The 22266-nt window shown below is 47.4% G+C and overlaps 1 protein-coding gene across 1 annotated transcript in view; it reads left to right on the forward strand.

Moving 5' to 3' along the window:
* DGLUCY (D-glutamate cyclase) overlaps positions 1-22266 on the forward strand; it is a 39762-nt gene that overhangs the window by 11824 nt on the left and 5672 nt on the right. The window contains 7 exon segments of the mRNA XM_007094960.2: positions 2378-2581; positions 8684-8944; positions 12592-12691; positions 16928-17076; positions 20660-20668; positions 20671-20778; positions 21531-21682. Coding sequence (XP_007095022.1) covers positions 2378-2581; positions 8684-8944; positions 12592-12691; positions 16928-17076; positions 20660-20668; positions 20671-20778; positions 21531-21682 — 983 coding nt within the window.

Below are 22266 nucleotides of genomic sequence, written 5' to 3' on the forward strand. Positions count from 1 at the left end.
GACCACATTCACATAACTTTTATTATAGTATATTGTTATAATCGCTCTATTATTAGTTAGCCTTCTTAATCCTACTGTGCCTAATTTATAAACTAAACTTTATCATAGGGATGTACATATAGGGAAAAACATAGTCTGTAGGGCTTGGTGCTATCCGCGGTTTCCTGTCCACGGGGGGTCTTGGAACAGATCTTCATCTGGCAGGACCTCCGTATTTGAAAGTGATGTATATACAGTCAGTTTATTTTTCCCCAAGTGTAGGATGCTATTACAACGAAGCGACACACGAGGGCGCCCTAACTAGCTCACAGTAAGGTAGGGATGTGATAAAACATTAACTATTGCGGTCTATTTCATAGACACTGGAAAATTCTAGCCAGGTCAGCCACACTCACACTACAATCCATAGAATTTAGTGTTACTTTAATTGATTTTGAAATCATTCATATAAGTTTAGCTATCAGAATGGCCTCATGACAGGGGAAGATTAATATGGTGATGAGATCCGTGGAATTCTGTTATCTAACATTAAATGTATGAGGCACCTGCTATGTACCAGGCATGGACCCAGATCTTGGTAATAAAATGCTGCATGAGACAAGATGCAGTTCTCAGGGAGTGTGTGGTCATTTCTGAGTGTGTGTGTGCTCATGTGTGTGCACACATCCACACACGTGCAGTAAATATTGTCTAGCACGGTGGCCTCACTCCTCTCTGCCACCAGCCACAGGGGACGCCCTGTTCTGCAGCAAACCCCAGCCCATTAGCTCTGGCTGGAAATAGCCTTTCTGACTGTAAATGATACCAAGTGACGTCATTGGCTTAGGGATGACCTTGAATATTTCTGAGTTACAAAAGTCATGCTCAAACTTCAACATTTGAACTTCTCTCGGTGCTAGATTAGTTGCTACACACCTCACAGCTGGTGGGGAAAAACCCTGTGTCATCTTCTGAGCTGACTGTTCTGATGTGTACCTGGCATTAGAGTGATCAGTTTTAGATGCTGTCTAAAGTGATTACATTCATCAAAATCCTTAGTCCTTGCCTGTCTAAAAACGAAGTTAGAATGCTTTCTGCAGTTATCAGTAGGTTTTCCTTCTGAAGTGTTGACCAACTTTGGACTTTTGTTAAATCTGAAAAAAATGTGACTGTTTTCCGTGAAATTCGAAACATTTGTGTGTTGAGACACTCGAATTCTGAGATAAGTAAACAAAGGTCCCTCATCTCTGGGAGCACATAGCTGAGTAGGAGTGGAAGCACTCTAGGATAATAATGACAGTGAAGAAAGCAGAAGACGTAAATGAAGGACAGGAGGTATTAAGCACCTAAATGAGCCAGGCACAAAAGCATAGGACGAGTAAGATACCGTGCCTGATTCAGTGAGGCAAACCATCACTTATTGAAGGTTTACTCTGAACCACTTGGAGAAAACACTGTTATGTGCATTTTCCAGTTCTGACAACAACCATCTGAAGCATTATCATGATGATATAGTTGAAGAAACGTGTTTAGAGAAGATAAAGTCTCATCTCCAACTCTGTTTGGCCCACTAAAGCCAGTTCTTTAAAACTATACTAGAGTGCCCGGGATTCACATTGCCCAGGATTTAGTGTGGGAGAGGCGTGTTGTTTTGTTTGTGTTTTGTTTTGAGGGAGGGAGGGTGCAAGAGAGAAGGTGTGAGTGAGGGAGTGGCAGAGGGAGAGAGAGGGAATCTTTTTTAAAAAATATTTTTAAAGTTTATGTATTTATTTTGAGAGAGAGGATGCAAGCAGGGGAGGGGCAGAAAGAGAGAGACTCTTAAGTAGGCTCCACGATCAGCACGGAGTCCAATGTGGGGCTCAATACCGCCACCCTGGGATCATAACCTGAGCTGAAATCGAGAGCCAGACACTCAACGGACTGAGCCCCTTTTTTTGGAGGGGGGAGGAGTTTTTTAAAGAACAAAGTTAGCATATACCAAATCAAAATAAAAGTCCTATGGGAAAAAAAAGGAGGTATGTTCAGAGAGAGCTATTTATTAGCAAAGTACAGAAAGATGGCTTCATGCATTGTAAGAGTTCAGTAAGTACTTTCGGATACCCGTGGGATTAAATTGACGGAAATTCCTAGAGCCCTATCTGTAGCTATGGCTGTACCTCCCTTCTCCCTTCTTCCATACCCAACTCATCTTCACTTTCCTAAAAATTGGAGGCACTTGTTTGAGTGGGACTTGATTTAGCCATAAGACAGTTTTTTCTGACTTGGTGCAAGAAGCCGTGAAGCACTGTTGGCAGAGTCGATGCATGGTGCCATCTTGCCCGTCCGACAGTGGGCTAGATGAGAATGAACTGAGTCTAATGAAGTGAGTGCATTCAGGCCCTCTTGATGTGTGTTTCAGAGACCCCGCTGGCTTTCACCAGTGCACTGGGTTGCACAGTCATGACCAACCTGAAGAATACAGAGGCTCCACCCAGTTGTCTTACCCCTGAGGGAATCCCTGAGGTCCATCCCATTTCCCAAGATCCTTTGCACTACAGCATCGCATCGGCTTCAGCTGTTCAGAAGATTAGAGAACTGGAGACTATAATTGCCACAGACCCAGGTAAGAAACAAAGTGTTCACACCTTAATGACTTGGAGAAATTCATCATTGAAGTAATGGTCGGTGAAAAAGGCAGCATGCAAAGTACATGCATCTATAGTACGAATTTTTTATGAAAAGAAGAATTTATTCCTCTTTATTTAACTAGCGCTATCAAAGAGAAGAAGTTGCTGTTTTACCAAGAAAGTAGGCATAGCCTTGGGGCACCTGGGTGGCTCAGTTGCTTAAGCGTCCAACTTTGGCTGAGGTCATGATCTCACGATTTGTGAGTTCAAGCCCCACATCGGGCTCTGTGCTGACAGTTCGGACCCTGGAGCCTGCTTCAAATTCTCTACCTCCCTCTCTCTCTGACCTTACCCTGCTCTCTCTCTCTCTCTCTCTCTGTCTCAAAACTAAATAAATATTTTTAAAAATTTAGGGGCACCTGGGTGGCTCAGTCGGTTAAGCATCTGACTTTGGCTCAGATTGATCTCATCGTTTGTGAGTTCAAGCCCCATATCGGGCTCTGTGCTGACAGCTCAGAGCCTGGAACCTGCTTCAGATTCTGTGTCTCCCTCTCTCTCTGACCCTCTCCTGCTCACACTCTGTGTGTGTCTCTCTCTCAAAAATAAATAAACATTAAAAAATTTTTTTAAAAAAATTTTAAACAGATATTCAGAATCCAAACTTTTTTTTTTTTCCAAACTCTTTAAAAAGTGACTTGAGAGTCATTAAGATACTTGTTTGAGTCGTCTTTCCCCTCCACCTCCACCTACATATGCAAGGGTCAGCTGCCTAAATTCCCTCTTTGCCTCTACTGAGCATTCCCACAGTGTGATTTTTTATTTTATTTTATTTTATTTTATTTTATTTTTTAATGTTTATTTATTTTTGAGACAGAGAGAGACAGAGCATGAACCGGTGAGGGTCAGAGAGAGGGAGACACAGAATATGAAACAGGCTCCAGGCTCTGAGCTGTCAGCACAGAGCCCAACGCGGGGCTCGAACTCATGGGCCGTGAGATCATGACCTGAGCCGAAGTCGGCCGCTTAACCGACTGAGCCACCCAGGCGCCCCCACAGTGTGATTTTTAAAAAATGTTTATAGTGTGTATGAATCCCCCAAAAATGCACCAAAATTCTAATGTTGATGATCTCTGGGTAGTTCGACTATGAATAATTTTTGGGGTTTTTATTTATGTTTTTTTCCCCCAAAATTGTCAACACTAAAGATAAGAGGGACTTTGGAAGGTGAGCTTATTAATTGGGCACATTGCCAGCAGGACTCAGTTGGGACCGGGTAGGTAAGAAAAGAGGGAGTATGGTTCCTAGGTAGTCAACTGGCACCATTTAAACAAGTCACCCCTGGGTTTCAGTGTCCCTAATCCCATCTTTTTGTGCCATTGCCCTGAGGTTGGGTGCAGAATAGGCTGTTCTGGGCAACAGAGGTGGGGGCGGGGGGCTGGGTTGCCACTCACTTGCAGATGCTGGAAGGGCAGGACCCTGCAAGAGACAGCCTCACAAGAGTTTGGAAGCAACATGTATATTGTATATTGAGTCTCAGAGAAAGGACATTCCTTCTATGGCTTGCGGCCTGCTGGCTTCCTAGACATGAGATCCACTAGGGGTCTTCTGGTTGCAAGTAGGAGGAGGTTGGCTGTAAGCCAGTCGAGGGGCTTTTCTCTTTCCCCTGCAGCACCGTTTTTAAGAGCCAAAGGTTTAATTTTTAAACATACGACCAGCAGAGGGCGCTGATGTGCATGGAAATTCCATCAATTTGCTGGCTAGTGCTCCCCAGAGAATTAAGGAGCAGCCTTCCCAGCTGCTCTCCCCGTATGTTAAAAGCTTTGACACATTTCAGGGCACCTGGGTGGCTCAGTTGATTAAGCCATTAAGCGTGATCTCATGGTTTGTGGGTTTGAGCGCTACATCCAGCTCTGTGCTGACAGTGCGAATCCTGCTTGGGATTCTCTCTCTTCCTCTCTGCCCCTCCTCTGTGTTCTCTCTTTTTCTCTCAAAATAAATAAATTTTTTAAAAAAATGTAAAAGCTTTGACACATTTCATCTTATTGAATTCCTCCAGTGACCCTATGAGACAGCTATTATTAACTTTAACAGATGAGGAAACTAAGGCATGTAAGGTTAAGAAACTTGCCCAAGTCCACCTAGCTAGCAGATGGTCGGGGCAGATATTGAATCCACGCTAACAGACTCCAAAGCCCACGATCCACAAATGTTGGATAAATTGGAATCTGAGTTTAAATCGTATATCATGGTCCCACTGGGCCAGTTAAAACAGTGCTCTGGTCTCTCCTGGCTCACACCCCATTTCTTCTGCACCTTCTCATGGGCTGTAATTCTAGACTTGGTAGCTCTTTGTACTTTGAATGTCTGGTGAAGGCATATAGTGGTCTCCCTGCTGGCCCATCTGATCCCTGTTTCCTAAGCAGATACCTGGATTGATGGTGGTGGGTCCCCTGTGGAGAGCAGAGGGGTAAGGTCAGCCTGGAGACATCGACCCTCCTGGCCAAAGTCCCATCACCTAGACAGAACTGATGACAGTAACATCAGTACAGAGAGCAGCAGCTGGGCAGAGTCATAGAGCAGCCAGCCAGGGTGCCTTTTTATGTTAAATAATACTGTGGCCAAAAATCAAATAGTTCCAGGACCAGTAACCAGCCTTAAAAATGTCTGATCTCAGGGTGCCTGGGTGGCTCAGTCAGTTGAGTGTCTAACTATTGATTTCGGCTCAGGTCATGGTCCCAGGGCTGTAGGATTGAGTCCAATGTTGGACTTTTTGCAGAGCATGGAGTCTACTTAAGATTCTCTCACTCTCTCCCTCTGCGCCTCTCCCCAGCTCATGCTCTCTCTTTCTCTCTAAAATTTAAAAAAAAAAAAAAAAAAGTCTTCTCTCTCCCCTGGGTTTGGGATCAAAGGTCTACAGTAGCAAAATTTCCTTCAAAACCACAGGGCATAGCTTTTTGATTTTTTGTATGTCTGTTAGGTTGTTCATTCATTCATTCATTCATTGGTTCTGCAAAGAGTATGGTTTCTTTTACATATAAACCCACAGTAAATTTGAGATCTATACCTATCACAGGTGCACCTTTAAGGACATATGTATATATGGAGTTGAATGCTTATGGCTATATATATATATAGAGAGAGAGAGAGAGAGAGAGAGCACCTCTTACATAGTTGGTCTCCTGGGTGGATTTTTTTTTTTAATTTCTGCAATACTTTCTCCCTCACAAACATTCTTATCCAGGCTATATCTCTTCCACTCAGCACAAGGGTCATAAGGGAAGATGAATTATTAACTCTGCCATTAGCTCAGATAAAAAAGTAAGTGGGAAGTAAATTTACTGTAGACCCAGCACACCCTAACTTACTAAGAATGACCTAGGAGGTCATCCACAAAGCCCCCCTTCAGTGCTTAGTCAGACTGTGTCAAGGTTTGAAGCATGAGGGTTGGGGGAAAGGCAGATTCATGACTGTCCGGATGTGCCAGTACGGTCTATTAAGGAACATCTTTAATCCCCAAGAACAATAGATGCTTTTGATTCCTACTATATTACATAAGCAGATACAAGATTAATGGTGGTATACTGAGCATTACTCACTATTAGAGCCACTCAGTCATTTTTGAGACGATGTTGGCTTGCATTTGAGGTGCCTGGGGAATATGAAGGAACACAGGGTTCATAGCGACGATGCTTCTCTCATAATAAAATCATCGCAAATGATGAAATCATACACTGCTCTAAATTTGACAAAGTTCTCTCTCTCTCCTCCTCTCACTTTTGTTATCACATCCTATGAAATAGGTTACATTCCAATTACTTTCTTTAAAAATGTTCTTCTTTCCTTTCACCAACAGCAGTTCATACTCGTTGGAGAAGCAGCAGAAAATATATGAACGTAAACAGGCAGTAAAGATGACCAGAATCGGGGCACCTGGGTGGCTCTGTCGGTTTGTGAGATCGAGCCCCCCAACTCAGGCTCTGTGCTGACAGTGCAGAGCCTGCTTGGGGTTCTCTCTCTCCCTCTCTCTCTCTGCCCCTTCTCTGCTCTCTCTCTCGCTCTCTCAAAAGAAATAAATAAACATTAAAAAAATTACCAAAATCTCATCCCAATGAACCATTATCAGCCATTCAATATTTGCCCTTAAGGTCTTTTACTTCAGTCTTAAACCTGTAAGACTGAAGAAATATATATAGAGAAAGAATATATATATATATATAGAATATATATTCTTTCTCTATATATAAACAAATTGTAAATATATTTTTCCTTTTATATTGCAAACATCCTTCCATGTCATTAGCTTTCTACAACATCCTTTCTAATGTTTGCCTAGAATTCCATTTGAGGAATGTGCCACCATTTATATTATTATCCTGTCACTTGGCACCACAAACAAGGCTGTGATGAACGCCTTCTGACTATGTGTGTGGACCCCCCCACAATCACTTTATGAGGGTAAATTCCTACACGTGAATTGCTGGTGCCACTAGAATGTGCCAATCTAAGGTCAAAGCGCCCTCCAGACAAATGTTCAGTTGGCGCTCCTACTGGAGGTATGTGAAGGGCCCTTTCCCTGCACCCTCCTCCACCTGGACACCCCCCCCCCCCATGCTCCACTAGGAAACTGAGGTCTGGAGCAATCCAGGGATGAGGCCAAGGTCACACAGCTACCATGTTCCAACACCTGGGCTTGAATGGAAGTTTCCGGATTCTAAGTCTGGAACTGTCTCCCCACAACAGAAAGCCCAACCCTGTGTCCCTTCATGTTCTCCAGGCAGCTCAAGGCCGAGCTGACCTCCTCTGGCTGCATCCCTCAGCCCACCTCTCGTTTCAGCCACAGCTTGTGGGAGAAGTTCTGAGCCACATCCTGCCTTTACGGGGCGCAGATATGCTCTGGGGTGCCCTGAATACGGACAGGGTCATGATGAAATGTGACAGGCCCTGGGAGGCTGTGCTGCCCAGTTGGGACCAGGTTGACAGTCACCAGTAGGCATCACAGCAGATGCCGTTGGCGCCCCACCTGTCTCCCCTGCCCCCAGGGGTTCACCTGCTGCTGCAGTGGGGGGTTCCCAATGGGACCGCTTCCCCACTTAGGCTCACATCTCTCTGTGCTCCACCTGAGCATGTCCTTGTACCTCCAGACCCCCTCCAGCACAGCAGGCACAGCCCTGGGTGATGGGGAGTTTATGTCCTGATGGGTAACCTGCACCCAGCAGGGGACAGGGGCAGGTGCCTCAATGCCCAGTCTCCCTGTCCTCTGGCAGGACAGTCCTGAGGTGTGTACCCCACGGTTTCCTAGAGCATCTCCAGCGGGATCAGGCCCCAGCTGCCTTTGGAGTTGATTTGCTCACTCACGCATTCTTTAGCGGCTTTTCTCCCTTTTTTCACACTTCTTCCATCTTCGGACTTCATGTTCCTGGGCTCACTTCCCACTGAAATCCCTGCCCCAAGTCCGTGTCTCAGGGCCTTCTTCTGGTGACTCCCCGATGAGGGCAGCCCCATTGCCTCTCCTCCTTTGACGTTCTTGTACGAGTTAGGATTTGCTAAGACCACGATAATAAATTGACCCCAAGATGCTTTCCTCAGATACAGTACAAGTGTGTGGCTCTCACGCAACTGTCCAGGGCAGGCCTTCCCAGGTGAGTGTTCAGGTTCAGCAGGAAGGGGGACCTGCCCCCACCAGAAGCTCTGCCATCACACCCTGTGACCCCCAGCAGGCGCTGGTTGTCGCACCCCAGCACCCGAGAAGGGGGGTAGGCAGGGAGGTGTGTGGCAGGCCCAGAGGGGGTGCACATGACTTCCATTCACATTCCCTTTGACCCTCTCCGAATGCTGCAGAGAGAACCCAGTCCTGTGCCCTCCCCCTCCCCCACCCCCACTAACTGGAATTGCTGCTGGGCAGAGGTTGACCGGCTACCCTTTGTGAGAGGGGACAGAGGAGAAGGCATTCCAGGGAACGACCGGCAGTCTCTGCCACACCCCTCAAATCCACGTGAGAAACAAAAGGAAATCAAAAACCAAACCGCTGTTTGCATAAGCTTCTACTCGAAACACAATGACGTTGTTTTATGATTTTTTTGTTTTCCAAATAATTTTAGGCCACCGGAGGATCGGGCACCTGCTCTGTAAAAATGAGCTGCTGAGGGCCTCCCTGTCACTGTCCCACGCCCGCTCGGTGCTCGTCACCACCGGCTTCCCCACTCACTTCAACCATGAGCCCCCAGAAGAGACAGACGGCCCATCAGGAACCATTGCTCTGGCCGCCTGCCTACAGGCCTTGGAGAAGGAGGTCTCCGTGATCGTTGACCTGAGAGCTTCGGGTTTGTTCAAGAAACTTGTTGAAGATGCCATTGAGCAAGGTGAGCAGCGAGATGAGGGCAGTCCATTTCCCCAAGGGGACCTCCGTGGGCAGAGGGTGGGGGTCAGCGTGTGTGGAACTCCTGCCCAGCACCCAGCACAGGGCTGTGCACTGGGCAGGGGCGTTTGTCATAAAGCTCAGAACAACTCTCTGGTATAAGCAGCATTATATCCGCGTTTTATGGATGAAGAGGCTGAGCCTCTGAGAAGTCCAGGTGATTTCCCCGGGTGGGAATGGTGAGCTGGGGTTTGAACCCCAGTCCTTCAGGCTCCAGGTCCCACGGTCCCACTGTGCACCTGCTCCCCTCCCTACAAGAGCCCTGGTGACCTGCAGAGGACTCAGCAACCCTGGCCAGCCCTGGACCCCTGCCCCCCAGTCAGAGGCGGGATAGTCAAGAACAGAGTGGCTGAAGGGCTCAGGTGGCAGAGTCCCTCCCGCGGCCGCATGGGTGGCGATGCCCCATGCTGCACAGGTTCCCAGAGCACCCAGGTGGCACGAGAGCTGCAAACAGTGCTGGGTGAGGCTGTGCTGCTGATGTCTGTGCACCACGATCGGCCTGGGGGGCACTGTGAGCAAGTCTCTTCACCTGTCCTCCCTTCCACAGGTGGTGTTTGGGCATCAGCTGGGAGCCTGGTGCTCTACCCTGCTTCCCATTGCCTACCTCTCTGTGTTCTTTAGAGACACATTTTTTCCTTTTAGCCTCTAAAAAGGGCTTCAATGAAGCTCTTCGTGAAGATGAAAAAATTCTGGAGAGGGATGGTGGGGTGCTCGTCAAACAACATTGCGAATGTATTCGATGCCGGGCAAATGCACACGTAGAAATGGCTAAGAGAGTAAACTTTACATTATGTATTTTACCAAAATTACATCGTTTTAAAAGTTTTTAAAAGAGTGCAGGTTGGAGCCTCGGGGTGAGAAATCTATTAGCCACACAAATGGAGAAGTCAAGTAGACAGATCTACGAGTCAAGGTCAGGAGAGCAGTCTGGGCTGGAAAGATAAATCGGAGAGCAGTTGGCATACTGATGGTCTTTTAAGTCCAGACACAGGGTGAGATCACCGAGGGAATACGAGACGGAGAAAAGGGCCCAGGATTGCCCCCCTGGGACGCTCCCCAGGGAGAGGCTGAGGAGAAGAGGGGGAGCCAGCAGGGAGATGGAGAAGGGAGTAGCTGCCCTGAGGACAGAGGAAAACTTACCGACTGTGTTGTCAACACGGAGAAGGGACGGGCCGCGGTGGCAGCCACCGCCAACAGGCTAGCAGTCTTTTTTCCATCTGACAGCCGGGTCCGGTATTTTTAGCCGCACGCGTTCCCAGAAGCAGGTCTGCTCTCTGCTCACCTGCTCGCTGGCTCCAACTCTGGCGGCACAAGAGCTCAGAACTGGGGCTCGCTCAGCCGGGCGGGTTAGCAGGTGGAATCTGCTGTGTTAGGTTGTGCAGAAATTTCATTACATGTGGACGAAGAAAGCAAAAGAGATTTGGCCCTTTTGATGAAAACTATTTCAGTTCTTTTTATAACCAAAGGCTGCACATGTTTAAAGAAGAAAGAGCTTAGTCATTTCTTCCCCGTCTTGAGCGTAAATGGACCAAACTGATAAATCAGTTCTTCGTAGCTCAGGTGCAGGTTCTCATCTTGCCCTGACATTCCTTTGCAGGGGCTCTTTCTGTGTGCCCCCCTCTTGGAGGTATATTATGTGCCCTGCCCTTCTTACAGGAATCCTGTATCCTTGATCCAACGTCAAGAAAGTAAGAAATCACCAGCCTTAACTTAGCACCTACTATGCACCAGCCTCCCCCAGCTCAGTGCTTGGCACATATCCTATCACTGCATCCACAGCACTCCTGGGGGCAGGGAGCATGATTAACCCTATTTGCAGAGGAGGAAACCACAACTAAGGGAATTTCTGTGACTTGTCCAAGATCACACAGCTAGGAACGTAGCTTCCCACCCAGGGGTGTTTTAGTCAGTCTTCGTGCCGGGCCACCAGGCTGCTCCTCACAGCACAGAAAGGGGCTGGATCTTTCAGCCTGCTGTGACCACCCCCCGCACCCCCCTCCCTGCCCGTTCCCTGGCCTGCCCCATGTAGAATGTGCTCAGTGAGTTTCCCTTAGTGGACTGACTGCCCTCCTCTTGTCTTTCCCCCTTAGACATGTGGTGGGGCTAGAGAGAGAGGTTGGAGGGAGGCCCTTTAGGGTCTCTGACAATGATTCTGGGCCCTCCACCCACTGTGGCAGTTCCCAAAGGGCTTGGGGCAACAACACGGTGAAGCTGGGCCATCCCGAATCCACATTTATTATACAAGCACGTGGTCGTAACATAGACCTTACCTGGGCTGGGTGTATGTGAGGGGTGTGAGGGGCTGATGACGGAGATTATGACACCCCCTCTGGTCCACAGAGCAGTCTGGGGGGTCCTGCAGAACCAGTGGGGACCATGAGCGCTGGGTCCGATCCCTGTTGCAGGCCCTCTGTTAGGTGTCTCAAGCTCTGTGGAGAGACCTCATCCTGGGCCAGTGAAGGCGCATGGATTCCACCCCAAACTGCTGTGAGGTCTTAGTTAAAGAAAATCAAGTCAATTTTATTTTTATTTATTTATTTTTTTAAGAAAGATTGAACTAGTTTCAATCTATCCCAAGAAGGAGACTTTTTTTTTTTTTAATGTTTACTTATTTTTTGAGATTCAGAGAGAGACAGAGCTCGAGCCGGGGAGAGGCAGAGAAAGAAAGAGACACAGAATCTGATGCAGGCTCTAGGCTCTGAGCTGTCAGCACAGAGCCTGAAGCGGGGCTAGAACTCATGAAACCATGAGATCACGACCAGAGCAGAAACCAAGGGTCAGATGCTTAACCGACTGAGCCACCAGCTGCCCCAAGTCAGTTTTATTTTAATTTGGAATTTGTGTGTGCTTCCCGCATATTCTACAATAATATGTATTATTATTGTAATTAGAAAAGGTGCCGTTTTTGAGAGTCAAACTCACTTTTGGAAATCACTCTACTATCAGTAGCTAACTCCAGGCCCAGACTCTGGGACCTCTCCTCTGTTGTTCTCGAACTTCCCCAAGGGTGTGCAGGGAGGGGAGGGTGGGGACCAGATGAGAACTTAGGGTGGAAACTGAGGTCGTGACACTGACCTCCATGTTCAGCTTTGCCTAAGTTATTTAGCATCTCTGAGCCTCAGTTTCCCTCTTCTGTAAAATGGGATTCATAATGGTTCTTATCACATAGAATTGTTGTGCCAATTAAATGAAAGCATGCATGTCACATACTTAGTGGAGAGCTGCCTCCCTGTCACCTGGGCACCTAAATATGTCCTCAGCGCTCACAAGGACAGTGAGCCAGAATAGGCCTCCGATCACATGGTGTTATGGACATCTACATGCAGCCTATTTGCTAGCCCACAATATTGGTGCCACTAGCCCAGTTCCACTCAGGGTCACACACTCCACCAGCCCTGGGGTTTACTCACGACTAAAAGGAAGCAAGTATTTTTGCATCCAGGTCTTGGCTTTCCTAACAAAGTATTCTACAGGTAGGTGCTGCTCACCCATGATGATGATCCTCTCCAAAGAAGCTTTTGAAGAGCCAACATGAATTTCCAAAATGCAGCACTAGAGCTGATGCGTCCACCCTTTGCCTTTACTTTCAAGGGGTCCTGAAGACACAGATCCCCATATTCACTCTCCAAGGTGAATCAGCGGGAGCTGCTCAGGCATTTCTCTGCAAAGATGGGGACCCCAAGTCACCCAGGTATGTATGTCACCTCCCAGTGTGAGTGGTGGTGGTGGAAAAGCCCACACGCTATTAACTTTGACAACTCCAGAGAGGACAGAACCTCGGGGTTCTGATGGGCCAGGCTGGAGGGTCTCAAGCTGTACTAGGGGCTTCTCAGAGGGTCTCTGGGAGTGGCAGGTCCCTGAGAGATGGCATGTCTTCTCCGTAGAGGGAGACAATAGGACAATTATAAAAAACAAAACCTTAACAGTTTCTCAAACTGGGTCATGACCCATCAGAGGGCAGTGAATCATTCCAGTGGGGGTAACCAGCACCTTCGGAAGGTGAAACAGAAATAGAAATACCATTGTATGTTTTAAGTCATCATGTTAAGTACTGTCATGAAACTTTATGCAAGTGTGTGTGCCTTTTTAATGTTCATTTTTGAGAGACAGAGACAGAGTGTGAGTGGGGGAGGGGCAGAGACAGAGGGAGACACAGAATCCGAAGCAGGTTCCAGGCTCTGAACTGTCAGCATAGAGCATGACGCGGGTCTCAAACTCACAAACTGTGAGATCATGACCTGAGCCAAAGTCAGACGCTTAACTGACTGAGCCACCCAGGTGCCCCCAAGTATGTGTATTTTTTTTTTACTGTGTGTTATGATCAAACATTTTGAAAAATACATTTTTATTGTAGGTAGGGATGAATTTCAGATCTTATAATTTTTAATACCGTGTTCTGCAAACGTTTTTGACAAAAGTAATACATAATACATTTTGCATTGCAAAACGGTACACACGCATGCACACACAACTAGAACAGAAGATTCAAAAAACAGTATTTTCTGACATTTTCTATTCCAGTCTGTTCTATTCTGTTCTTCGGTGTTCTATTTTACTTTTCTGGAAATGCTGACGTGGCCTAATTTATTTCACAACCCACTAATGAATGTCCCATTAGAACTTAAAAACACTGACTTAATAGGCCTGGAGGGCATAGCTTTACTGCACGTCACAGCAGAATTTGGTGATCATAATGACAACCCTGAGTCACCAATGAAAAGTTCAATCATGGAGCTGATATGCTACTTAAAGCTGCAAGAACATGTATGGTTCATATTAGAGATGTTTCTATTCTGCAAACAGTTGGCATATAAACAAAGCTCCGGATCTCCGGGGAGAAGCTGGAACATTCTCTTGTGTGGGATCCCCGATGGCAGTTAACACAGGTGCTGCTCTGTTTGCTGAGCGGAGAGAAGTGGAGAGAGGGTTCTGCTCTCTTTGGAGAAGATGCATTAACTCTTTCCAGGGAACAGGCTTCCCAGGAGTGGATTACTTCCCACTGTAGCTAAATGGACCCTGCAGGCCTAGAAAAAAAAAAAATCAATCCACCTTCACGAGGTATATAACTGAATTCTCCTGGGGGGAAGATCCAGAAATGGTGTTCTCCCTGCAGAACAGAGAATGTATTAATCTCAATTGGAGGTCTTGTAAACAGCTTTTTCAACAACATTGATACAGATCTAGAGGAAATTCAGGGTCAAAGCTCTTTCCTCCTGGGGCGCCTGGGTGGCTTAGTCAGTTAAGCGTCCGACCCTTGGTTTCAACTCAAGTCATGATGTCACAGTTCGTGGGTTTGAGCCCTGCATCAGGCTCCACACTGACAGCGCAGAGACCTCTTGGGATTCTCTGTCTCCCTCTCTCTCTCTCTCTGCCCTTTCCTGCTCACTCTCTCTGCCTCTCTCTCAAAATAAATAAATAAACTTAAAAAAAAAAAAAAAGCTCCTTCCTTTTGTTGATTCTGCTTCTCAGTGGTTGCCTTTTTCTGCCGTGGACATGTAGCCTCAGGATTACATTCCAAAACCCGCCCGGTGGCCTATTCATCCAGGCATATATGATGTCACCACAATATGCACAACCAGAGGGCACAGACTAGGCATAAAGATTTTGTTTTTTAAAAACATGTACAGGGGCATCTGGGTGGCTCAGTCGGTTAAGCGTCCGACTTCAGCTCAGGTCATGATCTTGCAGACCGTGAGTTCAAGCCCCACATCGGGCTCTGTGCTGACAGCTCAGAGCCTGGAGCCTGCTTCAGATTCTGTGTCTCCCTCTCTCTGTCCTTTCCCTGCTCTCTCTCTGTCTCTGTCTCTCAAAAATAAATAAACATAAAAAAAATTTTTTAATAAAATAGAATAAATAAAAACATGTACAGAAAAAGCATTCAGAGCTTAGTGGTTTTTTTTACTGTAGTAAAATATACATAACATAAATGTTGCCACTTTAACCATTTTAAGTGTGCAGTTCAGTGGCATTAAGGTGTATTTGCATTGTCGTGTGTCCATCTCCAGGACCTTTTCATCTCCCAAACGGCAATGCTGTCTCCATTAAACAGTGACTTTCCATCCCCCACCCCGACCCCAACCCCTGACCCCAACCCTTCTACTTCCTGTCTCTATGAATCAACTGCTCTAGTACCTCATAAAGGTGAGATCCTACAGTATTCGTTCTTCTGTGATTGGCTGATTTCGGTCGGCAAATTATCCACAAGTTTCATCCATGTTGTAGCACGTGTTAGAATTTCCGTCCTTTTTGAGGACGCACCTCTTTTGGTTCTTGGCTCGTCTGTCGGTGGGCACTGGGCTGCTTCTACTGTTCGCTTGGTGGGAACACCGCTGTCGTGAGCAAGGATGTGCAATATCTCTTGGAGACCCCGCTGTCCGTTCTTTTGTGGAATTTCTGGTTCGCGTGGTGATTCTATTTTATGTGCTTTGAGCGACAGCCACACAGTTTCCCATAGCAAAGATTTTTAAAATTTTTTAACGTCTACTTATTTTTGAGAGAGGGAGAGAGACAGAGCATGAGCGATGGAGGGGCGGAGAGAGAGGAAGACACAGAATCCGGAGCAGGCTCCAGACTCTGAGCTGTCAGCACAGAGCCCGATGTGGGCTCGAACTCACAGACGGCTAGATCATGACCCGAGCTGAAGTCAACGCTTAACCACCTAGCTACCCGTAGCAAAGATTTTAAAGAACTCCATCATGGGAGGATTTGCAGAGATAAAGAAGTGTGATTTTCATGTTTTTAAATTGGATAATCAAGACAGTATTTTCCTGAGGTGGGTGGGGGATAGGCTATATGGCGGTGGGCATTAAGGAGGACACTTGTGATGAGCACTGGGCATTGTAGATCAGTGATGAGTCACTGAATTCTACTCCTGAAACCAATATTGCCCTGTTAACTAACTAGAATTTAAATAAAAACTTAAAAATAGTGGAGAAAAAAGACAATATTCCTCCTAATAGTGATAACATCCACAACTACTACCACTTACCGTGCACTGAGTGGGTGCAGGGCCCTCTGCTAAGCACCTCTTGTGCATTTTCTCCACTATATTGTTGAAGCCTCTTTCAAACCCAGGGAAGTAGATATTGCAGGCACAGTGTCCAAAAATGAGGCCGAGGGAGTCTGCTTTCAGCCCTGTATGAGACAGGTCCCCTTGTCAGGTCATCCGAGGTAGCAAATGTGGGTCAGAGAGGTTAAGCACTTGGCCAAGGCCAGGAGCAGGAGGGTCTGGACTCAGAGCCTACACCATCTGATTCCATAGCCCACAAGCTTACCGCTGCTCCCTGTGCCTCTTATCTAATCTCCGTCTTGTATTAGATTCATTCGTCTTCCATTTCAACTCTTTTTTAAGTCTGTTTGTGTTCGTAAACCGAACAAGAACCTAGAAGAAGCCAGAAGTGGGCCAGGAGCGGCCAACGCTCCAACCCCTGGGTGCTGGTGCCCACTGGCTAGAGATGGGGCAGGGCATCAGCAGCGTCAAACACGTGACCTTGACCATTGGCCTTCTCAATCTCACAGCCTCTGACTCTAATGAACCGCTAGAGATTCTGATGAGATTTTTAGTGATCTGATCGAGGGGCACCTGGGTGGCTCAGTCAGTTAAGCATCTGACTCTTGGTTTTGGCTCAGGTCATGATCTCACGGTTCCTGAGTTCCAGGCCCGAGTCTGGCTCTATGCTGACAGTGCAGAGCCTGCTTGGGATTTTCTCTCTCTGCCCCTCCCTCCTCTCAAAAAAAACAAATAAACTTTAAAAAAAATGATCTGATCAACTAGCCCCCAGCACAGGCCGTGGCACACATAAATGTTGAGTCAAATTCTGTAGGAATGAAGGAATCAAAGAGAGCACAAGGGTCCTTCACACAAACACATGACCCAACAAGTCAGCCACACCCTCCATAAAGCCCCTATGCCCTTGCTTCCTGGCAGATTCGACCATCTGGTGGCAATTGAGCGCACAGGAAGGGCCGCCAATGGTAATTGCTATAATGCGAGGAAGATGAGCATCAGGCACTGGGTTGACCCCACTGATGATCTTTTCCTGGCAGCACAGAAGATTCCTGGAATCTCAGCTACTGGTAAGCCGGGAGCACAGAGAATTCAACAAGAGCGTGTCTGCACTAAATGCCTTTTTAGTTGACTATTGAACAGGTGACATGAAGGAGTTCTATGGGGTCCATAGTTTTTCTACTCCAGAGATGTTCTTTGTTTATTGTGATCTGTGTAGACAATAACAACATTATCACTTAGAAATCCAACATTCCCACAGCAAGAAAGGAAAATGATGCTTTAGCATATTCTATTCCCCTAACTCTAAAATATTAAAACTAATAGTAAAATTGAGGCACCTGGCTGGCTCAGTCAGTTAAGCATCGGACCCTGGGTTTCGGCTCAGACCATGATCTATGGTTTTGTGGGTTAGAGCTCCGTGTCAGGCTGTGTGTGGCAGTGTGGAGCCTGCTTGGGATTCTCTGTCTCCTTCTCTCTCTGTCCCCTCCCCCACTCACACTGTCTCTTTCTTTCTCAAAATAAATAAACTTAAAAAAAAACTAATAGTAAAATAATAATAATAATAAAATCAAGGCATAACATATTCTTTTAGTCATGCAGGACCAATGCACCATGTATATGCTGTGCTTCATCTTATAAGAGCTTTAGTTTTGAAATATATCTTGAATATACGATTAGTGCAATATTCCGATTGCTAATAATATAATGTGATCATTTGTGTTTGTACAGAACTTCATCGCTTTCAAAGAGGTTTCACATCCATATATTGTTGAAGCCTCTTTAAAACCCTGGGAAGTAGGTAAGGTAGAGTGTCCAAAAATGAGGCCTAGGGAGGTTCCTCATGGTCGCTGAGCCCATTAGTGTTGCTGGTAGAATTAGGAGTCCAGACTCCCAGGACCCCTCCAAACATGCTTTTCATGGAATCACGTTGCTTTAACTGAATTTCTGAAAGGCTTGCTGTAACTCCCAGAGCAGTGTTCTTCCCCTGGGAGTAGGTGTAGACCCTGGGGTAATTAAGGCAAGTTTCTCTGTTCTGTGTTTATTTGTTCTCTTCATTCAAACACTTCAGAGTGTTTCCCAGACTCATTAGTCTCCTTTGGCTTTTGAGGTTGGATGAGACAATGAAAGTCTTCCTGGCTGGGTAGAAAATTTCTGCAAATCGCCTGGTCTTTCCCAGAAGAGGCCGTGGGTGTGGTGCCCACAGCACAGTTGGCTTGGGCTTCCTGTCTCTCGAGGCTGGCCAGGCGAGGGACCTGAGGGCTGGAGGAAGGCGTGCCCAGGGCGGGGAGGGAAGGGGTCTCCAAGTCCAAAGGGGCAATCAGGGTCTGAAGGAGCTGCTCTTCCCCTGATGAATGGACCCCTAATCTTTGCTCATCCCCCCAAGATCCCAGAGGACGCAGGTAGAGCTCGCTGTTTGTGCCTTCCAGTTGCCCCTTTTTTGTGGGCCCTTGGACCCCTCTCTTACCCAAAGGATCCCAACCTTCTCCTGTGATTTCCCCCAGCACCCCCTTCTCAGCAGGAGCACCCCTGGTCTTTTCTCCCCTCTGCTCCATCAACACCCTGTTTTCCTCAGTTTCCACCGGCAGCTACCTTGTCATGGACGTACTACCGACCACCCAGGACCTAGGTGCCATCCCTCTTGGAGATTCTGGGAATGCCATCAAGTGAGGAAAACAAGGACTCACCTGAGGAGCAAACAAGATAAAATTCATAAAATGCAAAAGAGCAGAGACAGAAATAGACAAAATACCAATGCTGGGGTTGTTATTATTTCCCTTCATTCAGTAGCCTGTCGTGGACGCAGAAAATTTTTCAGAGAGAAATCCTCAGGGTGTGGACCTAAGGCATCTGGCCATTCACAACAGTCTGATTCTTTGGGCTGCGTCCAGGTCTCTGGTGCTCGAGGTGGGGTAGCTCTGGTCCCTGTCCACCATCTCACAGTGAATGCTAGCCTCTGGTGGAATGCTTCCACGCATCCCAGGCCTTTCTAGAAACAGACACAAAAAGAGCCATGCAACCTTTCTGCAGGCTTGCATGGCCTGGCCCTCTGCCCTTGAGGCCCTTGGACAAGTGCTTTGGGTAAGCGGTTATCTTAAGGCAGCCACAACCCTCTCCTGGAGGCAGATTCAGCTGACCTCTGGCCTACAGAATCCTCCAGAAATACCTGGACACAGGACCAAACGGTGTTCCTCTAGCACCACCACCTCAGATGGGTAGGCTGCAGAGTTGGTTATAATTTTTTTGTTTTTTTTTTTGGAGAGAGAGAGAGACAGACAGACAGACAGAGCAGAGGAGGGGCAGAGAGAGAGACACAAAAGCTGATTCAGGCTTCAGGCTCCAAGCCGTGAGCACAGAGCCCAACACGGGGCTGGAACTCGTGGACCGTGAGATCGTGGCCTAAGCTGAAGTCAGTCGCATAACTGACTGAGCCACCCAGGTGCCCCTGGTTAGATTTTTTTGCATCCTGTTCCTGTGAGGGTAGTGCGGCCTGGTAATTATTTTTAGCCAGTTCACCTATCTTCAACACCATTCCTTTCACAGAAGAATTAAATCATTTCTGATATTGATTTATTCTAACATATTTGCGATAGCATTTATTGTGCTAATTTACAAACCCTCTGGTGCTGCTTATCAGATCGCCTTTAGGCCGTGGTCTCTTTCCAGTGCTAACCAACCACCCCTGTGGTATGTGTTCCTCATTAGGCTACTCCACAAGCAGCCAGGCACCCTTCTGGTGTAGATTAACTGACACACATATATTTCATACTCTTTTTTTTTTTAATGTTTATTTTTTTTTCGAGAGAGAGACAGAGCATGAGTGGGTGAGGGGCAGAGAGAGAGGGAGACACAGAATCTGAAGCAGGCTCCAGGCTCTGAGCTCTCAGCACAGAGCCTGATGTGGGGCTCAAACTCACGAACTGTGAGATCATGACCGGAGCCGAAGTTGGACACCCAACCGACTGAGCCACCCAGGCTCAGTCTTTAATTTACATTAAATTACAGAATTGACCTTTACAATCTGTATCAGCTCCCCAGCACATGGATGGGTTTCAGGGCCTTCCTTGAAGCCCCTCTGTAAACAGGAGTCACTCAAAAGTTGAGGAACCACAGCTGTGTCTCCCTCGGGCTTGGTAACATCAGTATAGGGGTTATTCCATCTGTGACTAGAGAGCATGACTCAGTAGGGCACTGGCCACATTCTGGTGAGTTCCAAACTTCAACTCACTTTTTTAAAAAACTTTGTATGTTTTATTTATTTTTGAGAGAGAGAGAGAGAGAGCACTAGTGAGGGAGGGGCAGGGAGAGAGGGAGACATAGAATCTGAAGCAGGGGCTCCAGGCTCTGAGCCCTCAGCCCAGGGACCAACACAGGGCTCGAACCCATGAACTGTGGGATCATGACCTGAGCCGAAGTTGGGCACTTAACCAGCTGAGCCACCCAGGCGCCCCTCAACTCAATTTTACCTAAAGAAGTTCCTAGAAGATCTGAAGAAGATCTGAAGAAGTTGTCTGAAAATGTACCCAGAAGCAACCCTTTTCCCTAACCTGAGGCAACAAAACACATGTGGGGGGGGGGACCGTCCTGCCCCACAACAAGCCCCCATTTTGCCCAATCCTATACACCCACTGACTTGGTTCCCCTTGCCTTCAGGGGTCGGTGATGGGGCAATCAGCTTGGGAAGGGCAAAGTCAAGGAGGCTGTGAAAAGACACATACGAAATGGGGATGGGATTGCCTGTGATGTGGAGGCTGACTTTGCTGTCATCACTGGTGAGTATTCACATGGCGGGCCAGTCAGGCCCAGGTCTGCGCTGGGGCCCAAGAATCTGTGTTTCTAACAAGTTCCCAGGAGCTCCTGGTGCCACTGGTCTTTTTTTTTTTTTTTTTTTTTTTTTTTTAGTGTTTATTTACTTTTGAGAGAGACAGAGTGTGAGTGGGGGAGGGGCAGACAGAGAGGGAGACACAGAATCTGAAGCAGGCTCCAGGCTCTGAACTGTCCGTGTTGCAGAATTTTTTTTACCTCAATACCCGGGGTTTGTTGTCTCACTGCTTTGAAGAATGAAGATGTGGACACAAAATGAGCAGCAGGCAACAGTTTATTAGACTATAAGATTACTCTTACTTACAAAGTAAGAGTAATAGGAAAGTCCTCTTTACCGAGAGGGAGCATTCAAAAGTGAATGCCCCAACTATAGACAAGGGTCTTTATTTTATAGGGTTTTGGTCAGCCCCTTCCCTTCCCTCTTGTTTCTTCTCAGGTCCTACCCTTATTGACTGGATAACTCTAGATGCTGGGTGGTCCATTCCTGATTGGCTTGTTTCCATTTTATGAGGGGTGGTCTATGGCCATACCGTTCCTTGTGGGTCATGGGTTTTATGGTCACCGAAGTTGGACACTCAACCGACTGAGCCACCCACACCGCCCTTGGGGCCACTCTTTGAGATGAGTTCTGCTGCTTAGAGGCAGGGTGATGGACCCCATAAGCTTTCCAATTCTATGATAGAATCTTTTTCTGTTCTAGGTGTTTCTAACTGGGGAGGCTGTGCCTTGGCCTGTGTGCTGTACATCCTCAACTCATGTGAGGTCCACAGACATTACCTAAGGGAGGCAGTTGGACCCTCCAGAGCACCTGGGGAGCAGGACTGGGCTCAGGCCCTTCCATCCGTTGCTAAAGTAACACACCCCGGCTGGCCACTCCCTGCAGGAGAGGCAGGCATGCTCCAGGCTTTCAGCCCAGGGCCAGGACCACTGCTGCCTGTTAACAGCCAGAGGCAGAGCCTGCCTATGTAGGGGAGCAAAATTTGCCACCACAAAATGTGGCTCTTGGGCATGTGGATTATTTTAGGATGATTGTTTTTTGAAAACAGAAGGACTCAATGACTCTGCCCTTCTCTCTTGGGGCCTCAGTTCCCACGGCCCTACCCACTCACCCCAATCGCAGACTCAAACCCACCTCTTCATCCCCTGCTCCTCCTTGAGCCTGAAGCACCTTCTGGGAGAATTTTCCAGAATAATTTGGATCATGGGAAATTGGAGCCAAAGCCCTGACTTGATGTCTAAATCCCAGGCCTGAAGGGACTTGCCCGTGAGCAGCAGCTTCACCTGGGGGCAGGCGGGAAGCTGAGAGGGCCACAAAGCCTGAGAAACAGTGGAGGGAGCTGGGGTGTTTGGCCTGGAGGGGAGAAGACTGGGGGGCATGGATGGCTCACACCTGAATGGCTTCCTGGAGGAGGGAGACAGACAATGCCCTCGGCCCC

Source organism: Panthera tigris, chromosome B3 (assembly GCF_018350195.1).
Source record: "Panthera tigris isolate Pti1 chromosome B3, P.tigris_Pti1_mat1.1, whole genome shotgun sequence".
Classification (NCBI taxonomy): Eukaryota; Metazoa; Chordata; class Mammalia; order Carnivora; family Felidae; genus Panthera; species Panthera tigris.